The 15,687-nt window shown below is 46.2% G+C and overlaps 1 protein-coding gene across 1 annotated transcript; it reads left to right on the top strand.

Moving 5' to 3' along the window:
- The first annotated feature begins 10,349 nt into the window (after positions 1-10,349).
- Positions 10,350-11,229, top strand: LOC123402860 (peptidyl-prolyl cis-trans isomerase). Its single transcript, XM_045096822.1, has one exon. The coding sequence runs from the start codon at positions 10,462-10,464 to the stop codon at positions 10,975-10,977; it is 516 nt and encodes a 171-aa protein (XP_044952757.1). The 5' UTR covers positions 10,350-10,461; the 3' UTR covers positions 10,978-11,229.
- The last annotated feature ends 4,458 nt before the right edge of the window (positions 11,230-15,687 follow it).

Raw genomic sequence — 15,687 nt, 5'->3', positions numbered from 1 at the left:
CCGACGCAGATTTGAAGGTGCAGGAGTTCTGCACGTCGACGTTCTGCATCAACCCCTTGTCTAGTTTCCTCCCGGCAGGCCTGCTTCCTGATCTTGACGCTGCCAGCAACGAGCTCTCCTGCGAGCTCACAAAGTGCTCGGCGGAATGCCAGGGAAAGGGATGAAGAGAGATGATACTATGACAGGTGGGCCCACATCAAATTAACGGTCCATACGGATGACATCAGTTTTTCTTGCCACATTATCACTTGGAGGTGGGACCCAGCCGTCAGCTTTCCACTCAAACGGTCGAAATCAGCGTATCATTGTTTTTTAAAAACTGTCAGTACAATAGTGGTGTTTTGTTGAAAATAAAACGAATGGCGACGTTTTTCTGTTTTCGCGTCCCCAATTATAATGTTTTTTTGCAATTTACTCATCGAGAAAGGTTTTCGTTCCGCTTTATAGATAAAACAACAGGCAACCGATCCTTCATCTACACGGTGCATGGTGCATGGTGCATGGTTTTTTTGGTTGCCTCGGCAAAGCAAAGCGTAGGTTTCTTCCTCCTTTGGTTCCTCTTTTCACTGTTCCGCCTTGCCAAGTTGTGTGTCTTCTCCAACCTCAAGACTTCATGCTTCATGAAGTCGCATTGCGCCTCGCCTTATGGGTATATAAAAGGAAAAATATGTGAATGATGGTTCCCTTTGATTCCTTGGTCATGAATGCATATTTGCATCTCCCAATAGTAACCTGCACCCGCATAGAAGTTGCAGTGCTCATTTTCTTTCTTGTGCCGTTTTGTTTTTCAAAGACTTGGTTCCATTATCGGTGGCATGTGTATCTTACAATGTTTGAGCCGCTACCCGTTAGTAAACATTTTCTGTGCCGCGTCAAATGTTGTGTGCTAAGAATGCATCCTAAGATAACCTGTCTGACAGCATAATTTGGTTTTTACGTGGGAGAAGTTTTAAGCCTTCACATGCGGCATTTTTTCCAGTCTTAATATCATTAGAAGACTCATAATTTCTCATCTCCTTTCTAAAGGCTACTATTTCTATTATTATTTATTGCGGGGAAAAAGGCTACTATTTTCTAGGTTGTGCGATGAAGATATGCATTGCATTCCTAAGCTGAGTTCTTTTTTTCATTTGTTGTGTAATGCCTAATTAGACATTGATTATGTTTTTTCTCTTGGTTTTATTTGGTTACGAGCTTCTTGGTGTTGGTAATGGCTAATGACAAGCATCTTTTGCGAACATTGAAGCGGTAATGAGCCCATGGACCTCAATGGCCGGTAGCACACGTGCTAGCATCCTCGTGCAATTCTTCCTGTCATGGTGGTCTTTTTCGGGTGCAAAACTACAATTTGATGAAGACGCCAATTGGAACCACAGGTTTGCACATCCACGGCTTGCATGGCGGACCACAAAACAAGAAAGATGAAAACGATGTACCACATGTGCCACACCGGCATTCTCTCTCAACAGTGAACGCCTGTTTTTGTGAATGCGTGTGGACAACATCAGCACCGAAAGAACGAATTCCATAGCATCCCTGAGATTCCAAAAGCAACCATGAGGAATAAAGGAGACATGAAAGATAGTCGAATGTGATGCCTTTCAAATCGAGTTGCGTTGCAGTGTCCAACGTCGAGATCATGTTGCTTGGGCAGAATAAAGACGTCGAGACGAGCACGGCCGCTAATGGCATTGCCATTTCGGACGAAGCCATGTGTGTGGGAAATGATCTGTGATGCGATGCACGATTGAACTTATCACAATTTCTTTCTTCAATTATAAGAACTCCGCATAAATGCTGCAACAGAATGGATGCATCGATCTTTTCATGCCAGGGGCTCATTTCTCCTCTCTCGTTTCTCTCTTATCTACTCACACACCATTGAGAGTCGCGTTGGTTCCCTCGGCTCCCCTTTCCTCCTTCTTCAACGGCCTCGTCGGCCAGAGTGGCGGAGGGAGATGAGTCTAGGTTGCTATTGTGTATACACCCTCCGTTTCTTTTTAGTCCGCATATAAGATTTGGTCAAAGTCAAACTTCATAAACTTTGACTAAATTTATAGAACAAAATATCAACATTTATAATATGAAATCAATATTAATAGATGCATAATGATACTAATTTTCATAGCATATAGGTTTGGTATTATAGATGTTGATATCTTTTGATATATATTTGGTCAAACTTTGTATCACTTGACTTTGACCAAATCTTATATGCAGACTAAAAAGAAACGGAGGAAGTAGTAACTTAGGTAGGAGGCTTTTGCCTGTATCTGCCCGCAAGGCGACTCGCGCTATGTGTAACGACCAAGATGCGGTCCTTTCCGATCTGGGGATCGAGGCTCCGAATTGGAAAGAAGCGCATCTAAGCGTCTCGCAAACAGGTAACACAGCACATACATAATAATAAAGATAGACAATCAGGGGTTCAATTGCCTTCTCATAAATATATCAGAGTACATCACCTATACAACCAAAGTAGTGCCACTACGGACTACAAAACAAGAGAAAAGACTATGCTACCCTGCCTGCTGGCCCACGATCACGACCACGCCTCAATCTTCTGGATAGTTCACGTACAGACGGTCTGTCTCCTCATCGTACTGCCACGCCAGCTGCGTGTCGTCGGGATCATCTGTCTCTGGGGTACCTGAACTTGTTGGTGTTGTGGAGGAATCCGTGAGCCACGGGGACTCAGCAATCTAAGACCTTGGTGCCAGAACTAGTCAAGTTATTAGGCAGGATAAGGTGAAGTGTTTAAGGTTGCAGCATCCTAAGCTTGATTTGGTGGCTAACTTACGTAGAGGATTTATGAAGGTGGACTATACTAGCGGTCGTGAATACTTGATCACTAAGTGATCCTGAACACCTACCTACGTCATACATAACCCCATCGTGCTCCCGATCGAAGAGAGATCTTCGAGGGGACAGTCATGGTTACGCACACGGTTGGCAATTTTATTAGATTATGTTTAAGTTGTCTAGTACCGGATGTTAACAAAATATTCCAAGTTGCCACATAACCGCGGGCACGGCTTTCCGAAAGATTAAACCCTGCAGGGGTGCTCCAACTAGTCCATCACAAACGTACACAGGCCACAAAGTAATCCTCTATCACGAATCTCGTGATCTCGTCGGATTCCTTAGAGGAAAACCTCAACTCTGGGAGAACCAAAGCTTCACTGGGATTCCTATACGCAAGATATATCGCTAAGGTAAGGCAAGACTAGCAGGACCTCCCCTCGTGTCGACGACCCTGATAAGAGCCGCGTATCTCAGTCTCAGGACACAACGGATGGAAAAGCCTACAGGAGCCAAACCTCAAGTTTCCCTGTGGTGGCCCCCACAGTCTGTCCATTTTGGACCAACACTCATGAGGAGCACTGGCCCGGGTTGTTGATTAAATTCCTCGGGGTAGCTATTCCCTATGCAGTTTATTATTAAGTAATTAGCAAATTAACACCAATGTTGAGTCCTGTCGGACAAGTCTTAGCACTACGCGATTTATCAAGGGGGTCCCCATAACAACCTCGAACGTGTTAGGAGCGATCAATATGGAATCAAACACCGGTAGCCGGTAACTACGGCGGCAATAACGGAACAAAGCACCCGGCAAAAGGCTAGGCCTTCCGTCATTTACCAAGTATATAGGTGCATTAATTAAATAACAGAATTTAAGATAATGATATCAAGCTCATGTTATCACATGAGACAAAGCACCTGCATCTAGCAACGCTAACATTAGTAGCTGAGCAAAGCCTACTTAGCCATTCAAGTTTGCTAGGAAGGGATCAGTGTTTGGGTTCATGGCATATCAAGAGGCAAATATTTCAGTGGTAGGCAGCGAGCATATGACAAGGAAACGTAATCTAGCATAACAAGTCTAGAGGTGGAATCAAGGTCATATCATCTTGCCTGTGATATCCTCATCTTGGAATGGTTCTTGATCGTCCTGCACGTACTCTCCTGACTCCACGTATTCGTTCTCCGATACCGGTGCTACCCAACATAAGAATAACATCCAGTGAGCAACAACACCTCAAGATGCAACAAGCACATGATGCATGAGATGAAAATGAGCATGCATCACTAGTTCTATCACTAACACAAGCTTAAGGAGCTAGAACAAGTTCCTGGACAGAACTGCATGCTAACCTATTTTGACATGCATGAGAATGACATGATCAGATGCGTCTCGTGAAAACGATGCAAAACCATATAAAGAACATTACAATCGGAGCTACGGATCAACGGGAATCAACGAAACAAGATATGAAGCCCTACGTGTCAAAATATTCACCACACACTCAAATGGCACAAATCTAGTATTCCCAGGTTGCCAAGACATAAAACAATCCATCATGGATGGGGTGTAGCAAAGAAGAACACCACAACATCAACTAAGCACTCACAATCATCAAAATGACAAAACTACACATTCTGCCATAAACTGCATCATAGCACTTTGTGAGCTACATGCAAAGCACCTACAGCCACCCAACTATGACAAATAATATATGTGGTTGTAGCTAGCCAAGAATACTACCAGCACAAGCAAGAAGCAAACACAAGAGCACATCACAACTCATGGAACCAAACTCTAAACATAGAAGAAAAATGTAAACATGACATCTCCAGAAAATGTTCCAATGGCAAAAATGATTTCACCATTGGATTACTGGGATCTTTCTACCACAAAACATATATAAAACATATGCACTTGCTTGGAACAAGTAGGCACAAACTAGGAAAGAAAATCCACATAGAATCCTACATAGTGAATAGTGCATCATCATATGTGCAAAATCACTAGAACAACTCCTACACAAGCATATACACAAGGCCACAATATCAATGGTGCACATGAGGGGTAGACCTCATGTCCATGTGCCTTGGCACACCACCACATCATCATATGAGACAAGCACAACATAGATAAAATACCTACACATGAAATAGAGGAATCCACCTAGTTGACACCAAAGATGCTACCCCTACTACATAGGCAAGAACATAGGCAGGTGTATGGAACCACACACACAAGGTATGTGGGGAGGCGTAACCCATCCACACACACACACACCACACTCATGAGATCACAAGCACAATCCACACACTACACTAAATCTCACAAGTTGCACCTACACATGAAATTCTAATGCATCACACACACAACAAATACTATGCTTGCAATCCTACAAGTATACAAATAACCTACATATCCTCCTACCAAGTATATCTACACACACACAAGTGCATCACCAAGGGTTCACAAGCTAGCAAAAACTACAACACTTCCTCTTGCCTGAGAAGGGGAAAGATACATGCTCTCATGTGCAAGCACATCACAATTACTACAATGAATAGGGCTGCAAGAAATTAAAACAGCAAAGGAAAACAAAATAAAAGAAACAGGAAAAAGAAAATGGGGTCTCTCTAGGTTTCGAACCACAGAGCCCGTGGTGCAACACACCACAGCACAACCACTGCGGTACTGCTACTGCCTTTGACAGAGAGATGGGATTGAACAGGTTAAGGCTTCCCTGTAGATTACTGTGCCGAAAACAATCAAACCAAAAAAAGGTGCCGAGGGGGGATTCGAACCCACGCCCTACTCATCAGGCACACAACACCACTACCACTGGGCTACGATACGTCATCTGAACTTATACGTGCAACGAAACAAAAGAAGAACCCTCTCTGCTTATCTGCTACCGACGGCTCGCCGGAACAGGGGAGGTGCTCGCCGGCGGTATAGGCTAAATCCTACTACGGCTCGTGGATGGGAGGAAGCCCACACACACACGAGCTCATTCCAACACCTAGCTATGCCCGAGGGGCTCTGCAGCGACGTGACCACGATGATCGACGGCTCCGGCGAGAGAGGCGACGCGCGCATCGATTCTACTGCTACGATGCTCGATCTGGGACAGGGAGGAAGAAGGAGGAGTGCTACCTCACGCACGGGGCGAGGAGGAAGCGCCCCGTAGAGGAAGTAGAGGAAGAAGGACACCGGCGAAGCCGCTCGTCGGAGAAGGTGCACTGTCGGGAAGAAGAGGAAGCAGGGGCGATGAGGGTGATCCAGCGACGGGAATGAGCCCCTCGAGAGGCCGCCGAGCTCCTGGACCCTTCGACGAGGAGGAAAGGGCACCACAACGACGTCGACGACCTCCTTCACCCGTCAGCTATGGCGGATCCGCCGCTCTTACCTTGCTGCGACGTTGCAGAGAGGAGGGGGAAGAGATCTGGGTGGAGCGGCGGTGGAAGAGGGAACCCTAGCCAGGGCACGAATGCCAAGGGGGCTATATAGCGCGAGGGGGAGCGTGGGGGCGTGCCGTCGACCATGTGCGCGCGCTCTCCCTCGGTGGAGCAGAGGGGAACGGGAGAGAGGGGATGACGGGTGGGGTCCTCTGCCTCGCTAGAAAGGGGGGAGGAAGAAGGTGTCGCGCGCGTGAGTGAGGGAGACTGGGCCGGGCCGTGAGGGAGAAGTAGCCACTGGCGCCAAATAAGAGGGAAAGAACTCTATGGCTTTTCTATTTAAAGAAATATGCCAGAAGGAAAAGAATTAAGCAAGGCAAACTAGTGGGGATAAAATCAAAAGAAAATACCCCCTGGTCATAGAAAAAATATGGCATATTTAAATAAAACAAGAACAAGATTTTTAGGAGCAAGCAATATTTCACAAAACAGAATTAATGCCTCTGTTTTGTACTTATTGCACCTGCTTAAAAACACTTTTAAAATCACCAAACTTGCACAACTTAACACCCACAATATCCCCTAAATAAAAGACATTTTTTAAACAGCTTAGGAGCAAGTTAATATTGAACTAGGGAATTAAAAGAGAGAGAGGGGTTTTGTAATCAAAGGGTTTTGCAAACCAACTATCACCACAACACTACTACTGCTCACCACAACACATATGCACCAACATCACATGAATTCACAAGACACCACATCATCACCACCACACTTGCAATCACAAAGTCTCAATGAAACATGGAAGATATGATATGACATGCATGCATGCAAGGAAGAAAATACAAGGGACATCACATGAAGTCATGGCACAAATGATATCATCATATCCCTGACAAGGTGGACCCACTTGCAATAGGTTCCAAATAGGGAAGGTTACACTTGGGGCACTACACTATGTTGTTGATGGGTTGTTTGATGCTGCTCACACGCAAGAAATGTTGGCCATTCGTGTGGTCTTCATACTACCATCCACTGTGGAGGCGATGTGAGGGCTACTGATCCGACATCTACTCCCTAAATAAGTGTGTAGCTTCTCCTTCACGAGCCTTTTCGATGATCCACGCCATCTCTGTTGGTCATGGTAGTGACGAACAGTGAGTTGGTGGAAGATCCCAGCTTGGCCCCAATTGTGTGGGTGGGATCTTGTCCGATCCAAGCTTTCGATGGGATATCTGTCCTGCCCTAAACCAACAAAGGGCTTCCAACTCATCCTCGGTTGTCACTTCATTGTGGGGATAAAGATGGAACGAATGAGATATGGAGTGTTAGATGGGGTTGATGGAGTTCAAGAGCCTATATGATGATGATGGTTCTAGAAGACCTACATCACCCAATGTGGTTGATAGTCGGACTCCTCGAGTGATCCATCATACTTTCTGGCCAAAAGGCGACCCAATGTATTTCCTCAGGGCCATGATGTCAGAGGAAGGCAACTTTGCTTCTGGAAGGAGTCCATTGTGTGGTGCCCAAGTGGCCACATCAATGTCGGCAACGAGATGGAACCCATTTGGGAGTAGCTTCAGACCTAAATATATTATCTTTTTTCTTTGTTTGTGCTATTCTTTGCATGTGTTAGGGACTAGCGTGTATTTTTTGTTTTCTTTGGATCCTGTTATAAAATGTGTATGCATGCTTATCCAATGGATGTCTGGTTCTTAGAGGCCCTTCCGATGTTAAACAAATGTATCCATGTCAAAATCGAGTGGCTAGGGGGCGGGATAGAAATCAAAAGCCGACGTTGGGTTAATTGGATTTTCACATGTCAAATTTGGAGGAAGTCCCTTTAAGCGGTCTTTTGGGGCCAGTTTGGAACAAAGGAGTCTGTATATAAAAATAAAATGAAGGATTGAATATCAATACCAAAACTGCAACTAGTGCTTGGAAGAGTGTGTAGGGTGGCATGGATATTGAAATTGGTTGACTTTAAGTGCTTTTGATGAAAAAGACCTCAAAATTATATTCAAACCGAGCGGTGATATAAAACACCCCAACATATACAATAAAATAGAAAACAAGTCCCTCTAAAACCATCCGACTCCTCCGTCCATCGCGGGTTGCCGATGCGCAGTTGCTATTATTGTTGTCTCTCTCATCTGGAGACGGTGTGAAATTGGAACCTGCAACTTGATAGAGCACAAACTAGAAGTGTTCAATGTCAGCCCAAGAGGACCACCATGATGGATGAAGACGAAGGAACCACGTCGATGTCATCACAACTCTGAAGACCATGTAAGGTGGTGAAAACCATCGGTAATAGCCGCCAACTCCTCACCGCAACACCACCAGCACTCAACAAGATAAGGAGTCAACTTGCCATGGAAAAAGACGGGATTGAGGGGCAAAATCTCTCCTCACGGACTGTCTCTCCGTTGCGAAGACTGCACATGGAGAACATGAGCCATCGAATCAACAAATCGAGGACCAAACAACGCAAGAAGCTCGTCGATGTCGCCACATGTGACCTTGTTGAGACGATGAACAAGCTCCATCACCATTATTCCACACCGCCGCCACCACCACCACCTTGCCTGCGCTGTCGGGGAGCCTGACCCAACTATCTACATGCCTTCAACACAAATCAGAGGTCCCTCCACTCCCCGCCTCCCCCGCCTTCGCAACTACGACCAAAGAGGGAGTTGCTGCTGATCCGTCCTTTGGCACAACAAGAGATCTAGGCACCTTCCCCTTCGCCTCCCGTGGTTACTGTTCACGAGAGAGGTGTACAAAAATCGGTCAACCTCTACAACACCAAATTGGCTTCATTACTATCATTTGATATTGTAGATACTACTTCCGCAAAAAAAAGATACTAGCATATTTTTTATTGGCCTTGTCAAAATAGAGAAGCTCAACTTTGAGTCAAATATACTACTATTTCAAGTATTTTGCAATGCAAGGGTAGGTAATATGATTTGGTGAGAAAGAGACTAAGGTGCCTTGGAAGTTTTTAATATTCTTCATTGCTACGACATAGTTTAAATTTTGTACTTCCCCGTAAACAAATATAACAAATTTTGTACTTCCCCGTAAACAAAAAGGATGGGGTATTTCTCCATGAATAAGTCCGTGATCTGAAGGATTCAAATAAAAAAATTCTTTACCTTTTTTTTGCGAATCAAGAACTTATATTACTCAAAAGGGGGGTTTACAGGAACTGAATATAATCAGCTAGAAAAGTAGGAATATATTATAATTAATCCACATACATCTTTTTCTCTCCTAAAAAAATTGCCTAAAAACTGCAACTCTACATTTCTGTCTAGGTAATATTTTTATACCTCCCAAAGAAAAAAGAGAAGGCGGCACGTATTTCAGTTCAAGCAGGCCCTAGGTGAGATGAGAAGGAAGCTTCTAGACCCTGCCGTTCCCTGTAGGCGCCCTGATCACGCGGATCCCGACCGTTCAAACCCACGCTGAACGGCCCCGATGAGCCGCCCGTTGGCGCTCCGCCGCGCGGACTGGGCCGGCAGGAATCGTCCCGGGCCAGTTGCACATGCAGTCCGCGTGCGATCCAAGCCACAACAGAATATCGCCCACTCGCACCGCGGCATATCCCCTCCGCCCGTCCCCACCACAGCCTCCCGTGCACCAGGTCCATAGACCCTCCCACCAGATCCCACGCGCGCCGCTCCACCCGGTCCTGGTGGACCGCGCGCAGTCCAAAATCAGGTATACCCCAACCCAACCCTAGTCCCGACCCAACCACCCCCGGGTAACCACGGTCGCAACCCCAGTTACCACCACAAAGATCCAATGAAACCTCGCACGGACGCCGCTTCCACCCACACCCAATGACGCCTCGGGCCCACGTATCAGGTCCCCACACCGACGGACCCCTGCAGGCCGCCCTCCAGTGCAGGCATCCTGTGGCCCCACATGTCATACAGTCTTGCGTTGGAATGGGTCACGTGCCGCTCGCGTCCACCGGGGAACCCAACCCTAGGCCTAACCACGGTTCCCGCAACCGCACCGCCCAACCTCCCCGGTTAGCCCCCGCTCTCCCCGATGCAGCCACGCGTCCAGATCGGACGGCCGGCGCCGCCCCCGCTTCGTCCCTCGCCGCCTATTTAACCCACGGCCCGGTCATCCCTTGCCAGATCACAGAGCCCGAAGCCAGAGGAAATCCCAATCCGCGCACCCGAATTCCCAATCTCCCCCAAAACCCTAGCCCCGATCCCGATCCCGATCCCGGCGAGCGAGATGGCCAACCCGAAGGTGTTCTTCGACATGACGGTGGGCGGCGCCCCGGCCGGCCGCATCGTGATGGAGCTGTACAAGGACGCGGTGCCGAGGACGGTGGAGAACTTCCGCGCGCTCTGCACCGGCGAGAAGGGCGTCGGCAAGAGCGGCAAGCCACTGCACTACAAGGGCAGCTCGTTCCACCGCGTCATCCCCGACTTCATGTGCCAGGGCGGCGACTTCACCAGGGGCAACGGCACCGGCGGCGAGTCCATCTACGGCGAGAAGTTCGCCGACGAGAAGTTCATCCACAAGCACACCAAGCCAGGGATCCTCTCCATGGCCAACGCCGGGCCCAACACCAACGGCTCCCAGTTCTTCATCTGCACCGTCCCCTGCAATTGGCTCGACGGCAAGCACGTGGTCTTCGGCGAGGTCGTCGAGGGCATGGACGTCGTCAAGAACATCGAGAAGGTGGGCTCCCGCAGCGGCACCTGCTCCAAGCAGGTCGTCATCGCCGACTGCGGCCAGCTCTAGGTCCGTCCGCCCGTCGCGCTCGCCCGTCGTCGTCGTCGTCGTGCCATGTGTCCCCTGTCGTGTCGTCGGTCTAAATAAGAAGTCGTGTCGTGTCTTGCCCCTGTCCGTCCGATGAGATCTCCGTGGTTGGTTTAGGAGGGTTTTAGGTGGACTCTTTAGGCTGCTGGATCTGCGTCCGGCCGCCATGGTTATCTTCCCTTGTCTGTTACCGTTTGAATGAATGAGATGAACTCCGCTATAAATTATCCGTAATCCGTGCTCCTTGGATTCTGCATCTGTTTGTCGCTTTCATGGTTTGTCTTCCAAATGTACGAGCCGCTTTTCGTAGTGTTATCCACTCGATTCCCGTGCCATTTTCCTTAAATTAAATTAGCCGCAGAACTTTCTGGACCCAAAATCTGAACTGGTGCCACCGCGAGTGAATTAGCTTTGGTACTACTGAGAAAAAGGCTCGGTACTTTGTTGATTGATCCACGTGATGGAACGTGGTTTGCTATCATGTTCCCCGACTTAATCCTGACCTGTTTTGGGTTTGTTTTGCACTGTAATTGTCTTTATGATTACGTTGTTAGTACTTACTAATTTTGCCATATCTACGGTATTGAGAGTGAGATCTCGCGTGGATCTGAGATGCTTTGCAAAATTAAGATATGCGATGTGATTGATTGATCCAGATATGTATTCCGTTGGCACTTGGATTATACTCCACTATATTCTCTTCTCTTGGGTGGCAAGGAAGTTTCCCCCTCTCTTTCCAGGCGGTGCCCAACAGCACGGAATTTATTCCATCCAATAGCATTTCATATATTCCATCCTCACTACTAGTAGGCCATACCAAAAACTCATTATAGGCAGATTTGTCAACAAGAATTAAAATGAGATGCACAGGATGCTACATGTCCTTTTTTTTTAGGTGAGAAATTCGTGACCCTTTTTGACCAAAGACGCTAGAAAAGAAGAGAGGTACTAGTATAGAACTTATCCCGTTCCATTGGCTGATCTATAATCGGCCTGTCATATATTCCTACCCAATTTAAACAGAATATTACCGAAAGAAAAACGCGTCAGAATTACGGAAACAGGCCTAACTAATTCGTCCAACCAAAGTTATTGCTGTGTCCCCACAAAAAAAAGTATAAACAATTTACCACCGAGGAAGTTACTCTCCGCGTTTGGCAACAGCGTCGGGATAGGCGTGGGGCCACAGCGCAGCCAAAGGTACGGGACGGGGGCGGGGCCCCACATGGCGGAAAGCCGCGGGGCCCGTGGGGCAGCGTGAGGCGAGTAAAGGGAGCGGTGGACGGCGCGCGCGGGCTTCGAGGCGCTCTCTTTCTTTCTTCCGGCTTTGGCGTTTGTGGCGCTTGAGTGGGCGCAGCGGGGCCCGCCGGCGCTCGTGTTGTTTGCGGCAGCAGGGGTCGCGTTGGTGGTACGCAGTTCCGAGTGGGTCCGGATCCACCTCCTCCGCGTCGCATCTTTTCCGCATCGGAGATCGCGTCGCGTTGCTTTTTTGGGCTGGGCCCGGCACATGATTGGCCTTCCATCACGGCTTATACTCACATAGTTTCTACCCGTCACAGTTAAATTTACGTGCATTTTCATAATAACCAAAGTTTTAAGACGTATGACATTTACTTTTAACAGCTAATTAGTACTCCATCCGTTCTTAAATATAAAACCTCTTAGAGATTTTACTTAGAGACTACATGAGTGAATCTATACTTTAAAATATGTCTAAATATATATCCGTATAAAGTTCATAGTGCAATCTCTATAAGGTTTTATATTTACGAACAAAGGGAGTACTTCGTTGTACTACTTATATATACATGTGTAGTACTACTTATATATGCATGTGTAGTATGATTGTTATTTTAACCCATTTCATAGCCATCAATAACCACCTGCGTTCCAGAGAATTTCTAAGTACACCTCCTAAACCGTGACGGAGGGAGTATTTTGTCTCGAAAAAAGAAAAGAAACTTATACTCCCCCGTCTCACTTTTCAGAGATGCATTATACTCCTTTTGTTCGAAAAAACTTGTCCCTTAAATTAATGTATCTAACAACAAATTAGTGCTAGATATCTCTATTTGAGAAACAATCTTAAGACAAGTTTTTTTTTGACAAATGGAGTATGTCAGAATAAATCTATAATTAAATTCTTAAGCGGCTGTATTTTTTGAACATATGATTCTTATCATATATGATGCATATTTAGCTACTTCAGTTATCAACCTAAAACTATCCGTATGTTCTAACACCCACAAAATTTTTATTTAGAATTTTGAAGTTTTATTTTTTTAAAGAGAGATATGGGAATTTTTATTAAAAACCTCTTTTGGAAACTTTATTCTTGAGAAAAAAATTCTTATGAGGTTCCTTGAAATAACTTTTGACAAGAGCTTCTACCTGGTTCTTACATGAGAGAAATCTTATTGTGAGAATTTCATCTTTTATTTTATTTGAAAATCACAAATTGGTTTATGCTCAAATCCCCCCCCCCCCCTAGAAATTCTCACTCATTTCTCTCCTCTCCCAAATTCTATGTTTTCATCCCAATGATCATCTTCTGTCCTAAGGACATCATCTAAAACAGTTTCACAAAGTTTTAGGTTTGTGTATTATTACTATCTATTTTTAAATGACTCTAGGAATTTCTTGTAATCATTTTAGAACACCAAAAAAATTGCAAAGAAACCTATAGTTATCCTTCGCTTCTGACCCCAAGTAAGTTATCCATGATAGCCCTAGGTACCTTCAACCTATTTCTTCAAAAACTTTTTGTTTTGCCGTTTAAACTTTTGAAAACCCGTTTGACTAAAATTTGGACCAAATTTGATCTTTTTGATGAAAACCCATCTTTTTCACCTCCAAAAATTCTGAATTAACTTAGACAGCCTCCAGAAGCAATGAGAAGCCCCCCTCCAAGTTTCAGCTCCACACTCATTTTCCTCATACCGTTTGCATTGCCGAGCACCTAGTGTGCACTGGATCAATGACTGGTCAAGATCGACCACAATCTCACGAGTGTCACGCATTGGTGCTTGCTCCCTGTTCCCGTGAGCTTATCCTTGCGCCGCACACTCGTATGGCCGCACCTGGGCGTCGGTGGTGAGCTGGTGATGACGAGATGATGTATATACTTCTGGTCCCTCGTTGGATACCCCAAGTGGAAGGTTGAGATGTAGTCAGCAGCAAATTTCCCTTACACGGAGACTGTAAGGTTTATCGAACCAGGAGGACTCCTAGGCTCGACAAGTAGGTGTCTTCCACCCTCGTGCTAGAAGAAGACGTAGACCTGCACACACAACAAGTAACTTTGCTTCCAACGAGTACAGAGAGGTTGTCTATCTCTCCGGCCTTGTAGTTTGCAAAGGATCAAAACACAAGCGGGGAGGTAATAGGGATTGCAACGGAAAAGTAAATGAAAGCGGTAAATGATGGAGGTGTAAACAATGATGGTGATATGGACCGGAGTCACATGATGTTCACTAATGATGCCTCTCTCCTAAAAGACGATAAACAACTATACTAGGGTAAACAAATCAAAGTTGGGCAATTGACAGAATTATGATCGCACCGTAATGCTAATTATGCTCCTTGATAGTTAGAGGTTCAATAGTAATGGGTAGTACGCCAAGACAAGTAGACCGTTTATTCATCATCATCTACTTACTAACCATCCACCTTGAGATATCTATCCAAAACATCTCTCCGGTATTAAGTTGCGAGCCCCATCCAAAGTGTAAACTCAAAGCAACGGACAAATGCATTAATGAACTATGCGTAAGGTAAACAATCCTTGCAACCGTGGTCACAAGCACCGTTGTTTTCTCCCTGGTGGCAACAAGCACATCCCCTAGTCTCATGTTTCTGTCACTCAAGCTAGACATCGAGGGGCATGAACCCACAATCAGGCATAACGCTTCCTCCTGGAGTTACAATCTACTACTCGGCCAAAGCAATAAAAAGCAACGGAGTACATGCAAGAATCACTAAGGAACATAATATAAAAGGATAATCAAATATATAACTCATAACAATCTGAACATAATCTCATAATCCATCGGATCCCAACAAACCGAGCATAGCGAAAGCAAGAGAACTACGTAGATGCCTTGATCATGTAGGGCAGCTCACAAGGACTAACTATTGAAGCACAAGATTGGAGAGAAGACATCACATAACTACTCGTCATGGACCCATGGTCCAAGGAGGACTACTCACGACAGGTCCGGGAAGCGTCCACGGCGGTGGAGAAGCTCCCGGAGGTCAATCCTCCCTCCGGCAGGGTGCCGGGAAGAGGTCTCCCGACGCTCCCGATCTTGGAAGTGTTGCGGCGGAACGATGGAGAAATTCGTGATTCCATAAAGTCTGCGAGGGTTTCCTCACGGATCTCTGAATATAGGCCAAAGGAGGGCACCGGAGGAGGTGAGACCCACCCAGGCGACCTCCTGGCGCGGCCTAGGGCCTGGCCGCGCCAGCAGACCACTTGGGAGGCCCGTGGCCCACCTCTGGCCCTCCTTAAGTGATCCCGAAGCTTCTGTTTCGCTGATTTTTTTATATATTTTTCTGGATTTTTTCGGGCTTCGGAAAATTGGGTAAAAGCCCCTGCAAAATAGACATCAGTAGACAGAAACTGGCAGTGGGTGCACTGAGTTAGTGGGTTAGTCCAAATATGTGTAAAATGATATAAAAGTGTAGCAGAAC

The sequence above is a fragment of the Hordeum vulgare genome, chromosome 6H (genome assembly GCF_904849725.1).
Source record: "Hordeum vulgare subsp. vulgare chromosome 6H, MorexV3_pseudomolecules_assembly, whole genome shotgun sequence".
Classification (NCBI taxonomy): domain Eukaryota; kingdom Viridiplantae; phylum Streptophyta; class Magnoliopsida; order Poales; family Poaceae; genus Hordeum; species Hordeum vulgare.
Note: the sequence above shows the minus strand (reverse complement) of the source record. Positions and strands in the feature narration are given on the sequence as shown.

Bases quoted from the DNA above. Each gene is read 5' to 3' on its own strand.
- LOC123402860 (XM_045096822.1), top strand. From the start codon at position 10,462: ATGGCCAACCCGAAGGTGTTCTTCGACATGACGGTGGGCGGCGCCCCG.